Consider the following 13,092-nt stretch of genomic DNA (forward strand, 5'->3'; position numbering starts at 1 on the left):
CATTATTTCTTTGTGCATGCGCCACAGTCATCAAGAATGTCAGCAAATTTCCAGGACTTAGATTAGTTCGTTAGCTTGGGCTCCCTCTGAAAGAACTGCTGGGGCTTCCACTGTGCAGAGGGTACACAATACTCCACATGAATTGCTGATTATAAAATTTGTTAGTAAAGTCTTTTTTTGTGGTTTAGGGCTTTTGGAGGGGGAGTGTCAGAAAAATAACTTTAAAAAGAAGGCCATCCACCCTAGTAATAACCAAAGAGTAGGCTTTAGGGGAGAAAGGTTCTAACATGCCAACAGCACCTTAGAAATATTGAAGCCAGACAGAGCTGGCAGATAGGTGGAAGAACTGCTTAGTTTAGCTCCCTATTGGCTGTCATGCAGTTAAAAAAGCCCAAAGGCTACGATAAAGCAATCTCCTCTCTACATCAGCTCATGACTTCTGCTTGAGATAGTTCCCACCAAGCCATCCACGCTTTTATATTTCGGTGCTTTATAATAAATGGGTATGATCCCCCAGCTTCTTGAAATTATATATTATAAGGTGTTATATTCTGGTTGGCCAGGATAGAGCTGATGGAATTGTGTGGGGAGCTGAAGTCGCTTGGCATGTTCAGTGAGGTGAGGACATAGCATCTTTCATTTTTATTGTGGAAGAATGACTCCTGCCCTGGACTCTGGATGGAAAGGAAAGACAACTGAGGGACTGCATTTAAAGAAAAAGCACTTCTCTGCAATCTCAAGGGTCCGTTCTTCCCCATAGCGTAACTGTCAGTGTAGCTCAATTATTTTTACTTAGAATATAATTAGTGTCCCTTTAAATAATTGAAGTTGTGGAAATAGAAGATCTAACGGCACTGGATAGAGCCAGATAGAGGGCTGGCAAGATCCCCCAATATGCAAATACGCCTTTGTGCCAATCTGCGATACCTTTATTTAGCACCAGTGAGATCGTCAATCATTCCCCTTGTAATGTGGGTCTGTTATAATTAGATAACAATGCCTATTGTAACTATGTTCGGGAGACCAAGTTAAGGTCACCAGAATAATTTGCTTATTTTCATTTGAGACTTAAGCCATTTTTGACCCTTGATCACCAGAAGCCATAAGTGAGGTCAATAACCTGTAACTGTGCAAAATACTATGTGATACAGGGCTTGATCCTGCCAGGTGCTGAGAGCCATCAGCTCACATTGACTTGGTGGGAATTAAGAGAATTCAACACCAACAGAAATGGGTCCATGTTTTTGTAGGAAAGACACTCCAGAACCAAAGTTGCATTATTTGATATGGCTTCACTGCACCAACCTAACCTTGTTCTCTTACAAACACTGTAGTGGAGCAGAACATGGAAGTATTAAACATGGTTGTAATTTTTTTAACATGGGTAAAACACTGTATTTTCTCCCAACCTTGTTCTGAGAAATGGATGAATGATTTTGGTTGAAATTAAAAAAAAAATCAGCTTGAGGCACATACTGATGTGATAAATTTACTAGTAATAAGTCACCAGGACCTGATGGTGTTCACCCAAGAGTTCTGAAGGAACTCAAATATGAAGTTACAGAACTACTAACTGTGGTATGTAACCTATCATTTAAATGAACCTCTGTACCGGAGGCCTGGAGGATAGGTAATGTAATGCCAATTTTTAAAAAAGACTCCAGAGGTGATCCTGGCAATTACAGGCTGATAAGCCTAACTTCAGCACCTGGCAAACTGGTTGACACTATAGTAAAGAACAGAATTATCAGACCAGATGAATACAATATGTTGGGGAAGAGTCAATGCGGCTTTTGTAAAGGAAAATCATGCCTTGTTATTCTATTAGAATTCTTTGAGAGTGTCAACAAGCATGTGTACAAGAGTGTACTTGGTCTTTCAGAAAGCCTATGACAAAGTCCCTCACCATAGGCTCTTAAGCAAAGTAAGTAGTCATGGATTAAGAGGGAAGGTCATCTCATGGATTGGTAACTGGTTAAAAGATAGGAAACAAGGGGTAGGAATAAATGGTAAATTTTCAAAGTGGAGAGAGGTAAATAGCGGGGTCTTCCAAGGATCTGTACTGGGACCAGTGCTGTTCAACATATTCACAAATGATATGGAAAAGGGGATAAACAATGAGGGGGCAAAGCTTGCAGACGACACAAATTACCCAAGGTAGTTAAGTCCAAAGCTAATTGCGAAGAGTTACAAAGGAATCTCACAAAGCTGAATGACTGGCAACAATATGGCAGGTGAAATTCAATCTTGATAAATGCAAAGTAATGCACATTGGAAAACAGAATCTCAATCATACCTATAAAACAATGAGGTCTAAATTAGCTGTTACCACTCAAGAAAGAGATCTTTCTCTGATAACATCTGTTCATTGTGCCGTGGCACTCAAAGAAACAAACAGAATGTTACGAACCATTAGGAAAGGGATAGATAATGAGACAGAAAATATCATAATGCCACCACATAAATTCATAGTACGCCCACTTCTTCAGCTTGGGAAAGAGACAATTAAGGAGGGGTATGATAAAGGTCTATAAAATCATGAATAGTGCCAAAAAAGTGAATAAGGAAGTGTTATTTACCCCTTCACATAACACAGGAACCAGGGGCACCGAATGAAATTAATAAGCAGCAAGTTTAAAACAAACAAAAGGAAGCACTTCTTCACACAATGCACAGTCAACATGTGGAACTCGTTCCCAGGGGACGTTGTGAAGGCCAAAAGTATAACTGGATTGAGAAGAGAATTACATAAATTCATGGAGGACAGGTCCATCAATGGCTATTAACCAAGATGTTCAGAGACACAATCCCATGCTCTGAGTGTCCATAAACCTCTGATGTCCAGAAGCTGAGAATGAACAACAGGGGATGGATCACTCAATAATTGCCCTGTTCTGTTCAGTCCCTCTGAAGCATCTGGCAGCAGTCACTGTCAGAAGACAGGATACTAGATATTGCATCCTACGAACAGATTACAGTGAGCAAGATAGAGGAGTTTGAAGACATATGTGAAATAGGCAAAAGGGAAAGACAGCCTCAAGCCCAAGTACCAGCCACCCACACAACCTCTGTGTAGACAGCCAGTTCAAGGCCTAAGCACCAGCTTCTCCCAGGAAAAGCCTATGTTGGCACTTCAGTGAGGCTTCACTTGAGCAGTATCAGGCCTCATGCCTAAGTCAGACTCTGACAGAAGAAGTAGAGCGGGCATGAGAGAAATAATCCAATGAAAATCATAGATACAATGGGACTGATTTTCAGTGGGGGCAGAACCCAACCTTCACTCCAGCAGACAGTTTTGCACATGAAAATTCTGTCCCCTGCACGCTTGGCTGTTAGTGCATGAAACTGCTTGTGCAAAATTGTGTGTTTTCAAATGAAGGGCAAGGTCAAAAAATTAGGTCCATTTTATATCCTATGAACAGATCACCACTTGTGTTAGCCTGGGGAAGGTGTCAAAAAAATCAATCACAATACAGAGACACAGAATAGTCTGTGGTTTTGCCCCCAAACTGGCACAAAGGGGCAACAGCACATGTCCAAAGGGAAGTAGACCCTTTGGGATGAGACTGCACCTCACTTGGATTCCTGTGGTGAGCTAATCATCAGCTGTGAAAACTGATCACCAGCACTGGGAAGCTACCTATCTGCTCACCTCTCCAAGAGGAAATTCAGGGAATCTGATCTTTTAAAACCAAAGTACCAGCCACCCACACAATGTCAAGAGAATGCCAGCACACTGCTGTGGTTTGCCAAATCCCATACTTCATCCCTGAAAGAAGACAAGGTCCAACAAGAACATGCAGAGCTAGCGTTGGCTGAGAAAGCACCTTTATGCCCAGAATGCCATTACAGCTAGGGGAGTGGAACAGAGGACAAAGCAGATCAGTCCCAATTGTTATATGGCTGTGTGCCATAACTTTCATATATGCTTTCATACAGTCACATCATCACATCATCACAATACTGCTTTAACTACATTTTTGGACTGAATTTCCTTTGTTTTTTTAAACAGTCATCATAGTGTGAGATGTGAGGGTCAAAAATGAGGAAAAACAAGAAAAATCCTGGCTGAGACCTGCATGTGGAAATGAACATACCATGCGCACTTAGACGTACACTAGTTTACTTCACTGTGTGATGTCAAACTCTAACGTGTGGTGCTCCAGATGTGCATGTTACAGAGTTACGTATGCAAATACATCTATCTGCATTTAACATAGAATCCATGTGCATTTTTTCAACGTAGGAGACAAATGTGTTAGGACGTTTCGCTATAAGGAGACAATATTTGAGAGTCTAATCACTGACACAAACACACCTGCCTTCATTTCAGTGGGTGAAGCACTCACTACCTGCACGATGGCGCATGAAAACTCCCCAAAGCTCCACACTCTAGTGGAAACTGAGTCAAATACTACACATGTGCATTGCAGATGAAATTCACTCCTGTGCAGAAGGCCTATGCACACTTATGCTCCAAAAACAGGTTCAACTGAGGGAGGAGGTAACAAGGTCTAGTGGCTAGGGCACTGCCCTAGCAGTCAAGAGACCTGGATTCTGACCCCAGCTCTGCCACTGCCCTGCTGTGTGATCTTGAGCAAGTCATTTCACCTACCTGTGCCTCTATTCTCTCACCCTTTGTCTGTTTTGCCTACTTAGCGGGTAATCTCTTTGTAGCAAGGACTGTCTCTCACTATATGTAGGTATTGCACCTACCCTAAGGGACTAGTGTTATGTGGGTTCTCTAGGCACTAATGTAATACAAATAAATAATTACAAAAACAAATGGGGCAAAACTGGTGCACAGGCTTTCGTTCGTCTAGATGTGTATTATGTTCTTTACATCTATCAACGAGCAACGTAGCAGGGCTAACTCTGGCACAAGTATGGGCCAAAAGACTAGAATGCTTGGCAGCTTCCCCATACTGTGTAACATGCATCTGAAGCATCATGATATGTAGGCCCTTGAAATAGTCACTGGTCCAGCACTGCATGCAGTATAAACTTGGACTGCATTTTCCTGATCGAGGCTTGAGGGGAAATAGTTTTGTGGCAGAGCCTTTAAAAAACAACACGTCTGGAGGTTTGGAATGCGCTGAAGTATTCCTGAGAGAGGGGGATAGGTGGGAAAAGTTCAGGGGAGGTGCATCACATGGTTGTGGAACTAAAAACACGTATTCCCTGGACGTGGTGCCCACATACGGAGCATAGAGGGTGAAATTCAGACACTTACCACAAGGTCTAAGCCCCGCTTAAGCCTGGTTTTCAGGACTTCAGTAGTACAGGCCTTGTGATGGTCCTCTGCATGGGGCTGGATTTCACCTCTGGGGAAGGGCTATGAGGGATGATGTAAAGTTTGTAGCTGCATGAATCTGGGATGATCCCACTACTCCCTCAGGAATAGCAAGTGACATTATAAAGCTTTGTTTCTGAAAGGGACCCTGAGGAGATAAATTCAGGACAGTGTGTCTGTCTGGATTAATCACACAGGAGTCAGACAGGTTAGCTACACTATTCTCTTTGTACTAAAAAAGCTTCTTTGCACGGGGTTAACCTGCCATGTGCCATTTTGCTTTCATCCCATTCCACTTGTGTCATCTTTATCCTGACCCCTGCAATCACACCGGCTATGGCAGCTACAGAGTCAGCCCCTAGGGACTGATAAAGACTTTATGTGTATTTCATCATCAAGTATCCAGTGCACACATACACAGGGCTTGTTCACAAAATACGAGCCTGATTTTCGGAAGTGCTGAGCAAGGGAAGTCCATGAGAGCTGAAGATGCTTGACAGCTCTGAACATTGGATAACACATATTCTAACTGTGGACCAAATGGAGAAATGAAGATATATTGATGTGATTTGCTTCTCACTCAGTTATGATCTCTCTGGGAGAAACCTGGGCCCCGTTGAAGTGAACAGCCATGCTCCCATGGACCTCAGTGGAGCCAGAATTTCATCGTCCAAGTTTACTCAGCAACAAGATCTCTCTGACATGCTTCCACTTACAAAATGGCTGAGCACCTGAATGCACTTCCCAGTGACTTTTGGTACCATCGCCATCACGTAAAAGGGAAAAACATTAAAAAACAGGTCGGGGGGAGGCAAACCCTCAATTCAAAACAAACCAAAACCTACCACAACAAAAGGAAAAGCCAGACAGGTGCCTCCGCCTTACATCAGGTTTGGTGAAGAGCCTGGTGGGGACCATGGAAACTCCCAGAGGGAAGGGAGTTGCAGTAACACAGCAGCACATCATGCAGCTTGGCATCCCCTTTATATTCCCACAAACAACAGGAGCTGATCTGCGCTTTCTTCCAACTGATCAGTGGAATACAAACATTACTTGTTAAAAAAGGGCATCTGAGTGCAAACGTCTGCCTTGGGACTGCTCCTTTGTCTACCACTCCCTGCCTCTGCTGTCAAAAATCAGACACTGATCAGCATTTCTTCCCTGACACAGCACTACTTTAGCTGCTGTCCATAAATACCTTCCAGTCCACAGCCCAAAATGCTGCCACACAGAGATCCATCAAAGCTGGGGACAGCGGTAGGGGAGACTGGTGGGGTAGAGAAGGGAGACAGAGCACAGACAGCAGCCCCTGGGCCAGATTTTTTTTTGTTCCTTGCTGCTAACAGCATTGCTAGGATGATTCCAAGCAGGACCAAAAAAAAAAACAAAAACAAAAGACCCAGCCACTGCTCCACCTAAACCAGAGCCAAGTGATCAGTGAGCATGTCATGTCCCACAGCACATTGTGATCAGGCAGAGGAGGCAAGCACCCAGATAGACAAGCGAAGGAGCTAGGCGAGTGTATTCACCTAAGAACCAGAAGTGTTTGTATTGCATCTGGTACCCTTCAGGGCTGGAAATGTGCATCGTCGCTATCAGTCTTCCTGGGATGAGCGACCCTCCAATTTTGCAAGGCTGCATGTTTGATTTTTTGAGGTGGTCCCTCCCCCATCCCTCTTAAGAACTGCACCCTGCACTGGGGCCCAGGCAGGCGAGGCACAACACACAATGCAGGCAGCGCAGCCAGGGCTCAGGAAGGGAAGGCTCAACAGCGGCTGGCTCAGCGGGTGTTTCCGAGCTGCAAGATGCAGACAGGCCAGCGTGAAAAAAAAAGGGGGGGAGCTTAAAACCTGCCACCCTGCAGCTCGTCCCTCCTCCTCTGCACACAGCGCCTCTCCCCCTGCATCTCGGGTTTAGCCCCCCGGGGCATCAGCTGCTGCCCCGTCTGCCCCTTGTCCTGGCTGCAAGGTGAGCTGCGATCTCCAGCCATCCCCAGCCTCCCTCTCCGGGGCAGGCTGCGCGAAGCCGCCCGCACTCGCTACTCACACGTAGGCGTGGTAGATGAAAGCCCAGCCGCGGGGTCTCTCCAGCACGTTGTAGAGGAAATTCTGCAGCTTGCGGTAAAAGGCATTCCTTTTGGGGGGCTTCCCCGTCCCGGAGATCGCGGAGCGGGGCTTGCTCAGGATGCTGCCCCGCTTGGTGCTCTCCGAGCCGGCGATCAGCAGCGCCCCATCCCGGTTGGAATCCGGGGCGCCTGGATCCAGCCCAACGAACCCCACTTTCAGCTTCTTCTCTCCGGTCGCACCCGGGTACACGCCTCCGTTGCGGGATTTCTGCACCATCCTCTCCCCGGGACTCGGTCGTTAGCCCGGGCTGGGGTGGGACCGATCCTGGCTGGCTTTCAGAGCGGGCGCGGGGCGGGGGGCGGCGGGCAGGGCAGCAGCCCGGGGCCGGAGAGAGGCATGGCAGGGCCGGGGCAGGCAGCGCGGAGACTCGGGAAGGAAAAGCCGCAAGGGCGCTCCGCAGTGTGGCCAGCCCCCTCGCCGCCCGCCCGCTGCAGCTCCGCCTGCCCGCCCTGCACGCTGTCCCTGCCTCTCCGGGGTGGGGCTGGAGCGGGGAGCCGGGGAGGGGCACCCCCGCCCTGCTCCTCGGGAACCCGGCTTCGCGAAAGCGCCTTCCAGGCGTGCTCCTCTGGGGAAGCCCGCGGATGAGAAGGGCCTGGGGGTGTTCAGTGTTGGTCTCCTCCCTCCGCCTTTCCCCGTTGTGCTTTGCAAAGAAAGAAAATCCAGGCTCCCTCCCCCTGGCTTGGGGGGGAAGGGATGGAGATTAATGGTACTGGTGCTGCTATGCACAAGGCTTAATTTGTGCCAGGGCTGAGCCCCTGTACCTCTGGGCTTGGAAGGTCAGAGTCCCCGCACCTCCGGGCCTGGCAGTTCCTAGACTCCCGGCACTTTGGGGCATGGCAGTTTCTAGCCCCCCTGGCACCTCTGGGCCTGGCAGTTCCTAGCCCCCCCGGCACCTCTGGGCATGGCAGTTTCTAGCCCCCCTGGCACCTCTGGGCATGGCAGTTCCTAGCCCCCCCTGGCACCTCTGGGCCTGGCAGTTCATAGCCTCCTGGCACATCTGGGCTTGACGGTTCCTAGCTGCCCCCCCCCCCCGGCACCTCTGGGCCTGGCAGTTCCTAGCCCCCCTGGAACCCCTGGGCCTGGCAGTTCCTAGCCCCGGCACCTCTGGGCTTGCCCTGTCACTTATGAAAGTAAAAAAATGACATGACCCCATCACCTCTTTCATTACAAACTAAGCAGTGGCTGTACACCGTCCAAAGGTGCACACAACTCATCTGTGGGGAATGCATGCCCTCTCCCTGCCCCTCGTTAGCCATCCTCCATCAGCCCATCCCCCAATATGTGCCACTGTATCCCCTCCCAAGCCAGGAAGCCAGCCCTCTATTCCCCCACACACACACTCCGGGTCCAGAGTGACTCCCCTCCCAGCCTTCCCCACATTCATATTATCATGTGGACACACAAATGGCTCCCCTCCCCAGGCCCAAATGGATTCTCTTCCCCCAGTTCTTCTCTGCTAGACCATGATTCTCTGGGAAAGAGACATGCAAAAGCCCCTACCAGTAGAGGTGCTACTACTCCTCCCACCCGCCCATTCCTCTGTTGAAGGAAGCAAGCAGGGGCCACCCCCACTCTTCCACTGGATGAGGGGAGCAGGAAAGAGTGGGAGGAGAGCCGCCAGGGTAGGTCCTCTCTATTCTGGAAGGGTTGAGGGGGAAGCCAGCTAGGAGCTAATCCTTCCCCTTGTCTCTCCATGAGGAGAAGACACTCACTGCTTCTCCCCAGGATGAGGGGAAGGGATAAGGCCAGGAACCACTGTCTCTGACGTTGCTCTTCTCTGCAGGAAAAGGGAGAAGGTTATCCCGAGTGGGGGGGCTGGGCTGCTGGCTGCCTCTGTCGTTCTTGTGCCTTGCTCGTTTCCCCTCTAGATAGGAGATGTGGGAGGAGTGGCACCCAGTGCAGGGCGCTCCTCTGGTAGAGTCCTGGCAGAACTTCAGAACTTCAATGCAGCAATCCTGCTGAAGGCATCAGGGCAGAGCCAGGTGTGCCTAATAAGTCACTGGTCTCCTTGATGTTTAAGCCAAGTTTCAGGGAGACACCACCCAAAAAACCTTACAGAGCATGTATCCCCAGGACTGGCTCTGGCTTTAGGGTCCTCGATCTACCTACCATTGGGTTTTGTACGGTCTCGCATCACCGTAATATTTCGACACCTCCCAGGAGAAGCTGACTTAGCAAAGTGAGGTCCTTAGTGGACTAGAAGCGCTCTGTCTGCTCTTCAGATTCTACCATGTGTGATCCAGAAATGAGTTCGTTTGAGACAGCCGTACAGTAACGTGCATAAAGGGGAACCCATAATGCACTGTCCCTCCAACACAGGTCAGAAAGAGAAATCATCTGTGCAAGTCGTTCAGAAAACAAGAGCTAGTTGAATAATAGAAAAACTGATGCGCAAGTCTATCCATGAAGAAATTACTCAAACTCAGAGTAGGGTCATGCTGTTCCTTGTTTGTGAATTTTTGTGAATAGTTATAAGAGCACTCGTGTTCTTTAAACATTTGTGCCCAAAGTGCCTTATTATTCTGCTAAGTAGTTTCAGCCACACAAGCAGAGTGCAGAACACATACTATGCGACCGATCACATTCCATGAAAAGCGAATGGCCTAGTTGAAGTGAACAGTTTGAAAATTATTTGTCCAAACTATTGGGCAAACGTTTACAAACTCTACATTCACAGTAGTTTGCAAATGTTTTGTGAGCCCAGAAGAAACACTTACATGCATTGCATACCATTTGCCCAGCTCACCTGCTCATTATTTTGTGTCGTACTTCAGTGGTACCCATCATGCCACAAGGCATCTGAACAGCAGGGGTAGAGCCCATGGTCAGAGGACCCGGAGCAGACCCACAAGTGAGAGACGAGGAGGCACACACCCAAGTGCTGCCAGCTGGCCACTCTTGTTGCCTCACTTGGGAGGAAGTTCCGGAGTGAGTGGAAAACAGGAGCCGACTGGACCTGAGAACAGGAGTTGGTAAGGGAGATGAAAGGAGCCTGCCATTTTGAATGAAGTCCCAATATAACTTTGAGCCTCCCCTGCCTAACCCAGCCAGCTCTACCTTGGAATCTAAGTGTATCCCCACCTCCTCCTTGCAGGATTTCCTATAGATTGTATTTTGTGGCACAGGGTTGACCATCACTGTTCTGCAAATTGAGAGGTGCCATGGTTTAGTGGTTTTGGACATCAAGAGAGCTTAGTTCTATTCTTGGCTCTGCCATCAACTGCTATGTGATTTTGAGCAAGTCACTTCTCTTCTATTTCCCTTCCCACTTTTTGTCTGTCCTGTCTGTTTAGACTGGGAGCTCTTTGGCTCAGAGACCCTCTCAGTCTGTGTTTGCCCAGTGCAACAGCGTCCTGATCTCTGCTGCAGCCCTTAGGTGCTACTGCTATACAGACAGTAATAAATCAGAGAAGTGCTAGGTCTGTGTAGAGCAGGGTCATTTCACAGAGTAATTCCACTTGTGCTAAGATATTTTTGCTAGGGGCGCAGAAAGGAAAAGGTTTTGTGAAAGTTCTGTGGTTTAATTAGGCGTGTGTAAGCAAAACTGGGAATGGACTTTGCTCTGATCCAAGGATGTTCAGACCCACAAATAAATAATTAGAAATATGAAATCAGCCCCTTATTTTCAGTATTACTGATAGCTTTAAAAAGAATAGTGTGGCATTGCCCCTTCTGTGAAATGGATCTTTCAGGCTTGATAGATAGTTGAAATATATAGACTGACTAATATACAGACTTAATTATTTGCCTCCTAGTAATCCTTTTTACTACAGGTGAAGTAGAGTCAAATGTGTAGAGTGACGATACTGTTATATTTAGCTGTTAGCCCAAACCAAACCTTTTGTCCAAGTCTGCAATGGTTGGCATGGATTGGTACCCAGGTCTGAGCTGTCCTTGGGTTTGGTTGTGCAAAACCAAAATTCAACCCATGAACTATTTTCTCTTTGGCCCATCTCTAACCATATTTTCACACAAAATACTTCTCCAACTTTGCACCAAGTTGGCTAAAGTGCATGTCCTATCAACATTCTACTCATCATCCCTCTTCCCAGGCTCAGTTACTTCCCTTTTGCCACCCATAACCCAAACATATATACACACTCTCATCCTGAACAACCAGCAGAACTCCTTGAAGGCCGATCAGGTTGATTGCTTATATGCTGGTGTGTTGTGATGATTAACAGAGGCTGTTGTGGCTGTTGTACATTACATGACTACTCTTTTTTAATCTAATTTCAAATGTGGCCTATGTCTCAGATGTTCAGAATGTGCCTGTGTGCATGAAGTCTGGCATTTGCAGAGTTTAGCTAGAGGAACCCAAAGTTGTGTGGAAAACAGTGCAGGATTTCCAAAAAGCAGCATTTACAAATATTTCCTCTACAAAGGTTAGAAAATATTTAATTGTGCCAAATCTTGAGACTAAATTTCACCATTAAAGCATGACACAGAGGGATTTTAGTCCTGTTTTACATGCAAATCTCAGTGCAGCCTGAACTATGAGGTCACTCCTGAGGCCTCCATAATTATATAGGTGAAACACAATCATTATTATCTGAGTCTCTCTCTCAATCTTTCTATCAGTAGTGCTGATGATTACGTGTAACAAATATCAGATCATTTTTGGTTTGGAGACCAGAAACCCTGCATTAAAAGAGAGCACTGTTCATACAAAGGAACTCATCCTTGAAAGAGCTACAGCTTAAGGGTTTGAATCCACAAAGGAAAATCCTCTACAATTTAAGAAGGTACCTTTGCCATTGGCCAACACACCAAACCTAGGAAGGTCGGTCCTGGTCCACAGGTAAAGAAGTCAGTACTGTTCATTGTATTACAGGTGACCACAGCAAGCCAGGTGGATCCATGTTTCCATTGCTTAGGTATATTGTATTAACCAAAGCATTGTATCTTCCATAAGCTCCAGTTTAGTAGCTGTGATGAGAGGAGACAGGGAGGCATGTCTTGTGCCACTACAGTGCAAAGAAGAAATTAACATCTACAAATATGAACCACCCAATTGCCTATTTGACTATGGAAGATTGTAGCGGGGTGGTCACCCCACTCCGGCCCTGAAGGTGTTAAAGCAGCCCTGGAGAGGGCTGTGGCAGAGAAATGCTAGGCTGATTGGGGGAAACAGCCACAGGTGGGGCCACGCCCCAATCAGGCCACAGCTGGCCCTATAAGAGGGCTGAGGCTCAGAGACTGAGACAGTTTCTCTAGTTTTAGAGAGAGAAGGATCTGGCTGTCTGGGAGCTGAGAAGGGTATCTAGGATGGAGCAGTGCTGGGGAAGGGCAGAGGGAGCTGGGGAGCTCCAGCCTAGCAAAGCCCCAGGTTCAGGCCGAGTTAAGGGCCCACAAGGGTGCTAGGGCTGCGAAGGGGCAGCCCAGGAATAGGCAGAGGCAGCTGGTCCAACCCCGAGTGGTTTATAGACTGCAGTCCACCCCAGGGAGTGGGAGCTAGATGATGACTGGCAGTAGACACTGAGATGGGGATAGGGGGATGAGGGTTTCCCTGGGAGGGGAGACCCAGAGTGAGAGGGTATTGTGGTGGGCAGAACCCGTGGGCAAAGGACACTGGGGTCAGCAGCAGGCAAGACACTGGCCTGCAGAGTGTGCTCTAGGCTGGAAAGAGCTAATTCCTTGGATGACCAGTAGGCGGTGCTGTGCTGCTGAGTC

At 47.7% G+C, this 13,092-nt stretch overlaps 1 protein-coding gene across 8 annotated transcripts in view; it reads right to left on the reverse strand.

The window, feature by feature from the left end:
* The window catches only part of KCNQ2 (potassium voltage-gated channel subfamily Q member 2), a 120,546-nt gene extending 112,899 nt beyond the window's left edge, over positions 1–7,647 (reverse strand). For all 8 annotated transcript variants that reach the window (XM_050918667.1, XM_050918661.1, XM_050918666.1 and 5 more), the window contains exon 1: positions 7,340–7,647. In XM_050918667.1, coding sequence (XP_050774624.1) covers positions 7,340–7,635 — 296 coding nt within the window. In that variant the 5' untranslated portion in view covers positions 7,636–7,647. The remainder of the gene's footprint in view (positions 1–7,339) is intronic.
* Between the last annotated feature and the right edge of the window lie 5,445 nt (positions 7,648–13,092).

The sequence above is a fragment of the Gopherus flavomarginatus genome, chromosome 11 (assembly GCF_025201925.1).
Source record: "Gopherus flavomarginatus isolate rGopFla2 chromosome 11, rGopFla2.mat.asm, whole genome shotgun sequence".
NCBI lineage: Eukaryota > Metazoa > Chordata > Testudines > Testudinidae > Gopherus > Gopherus flavomarginatus.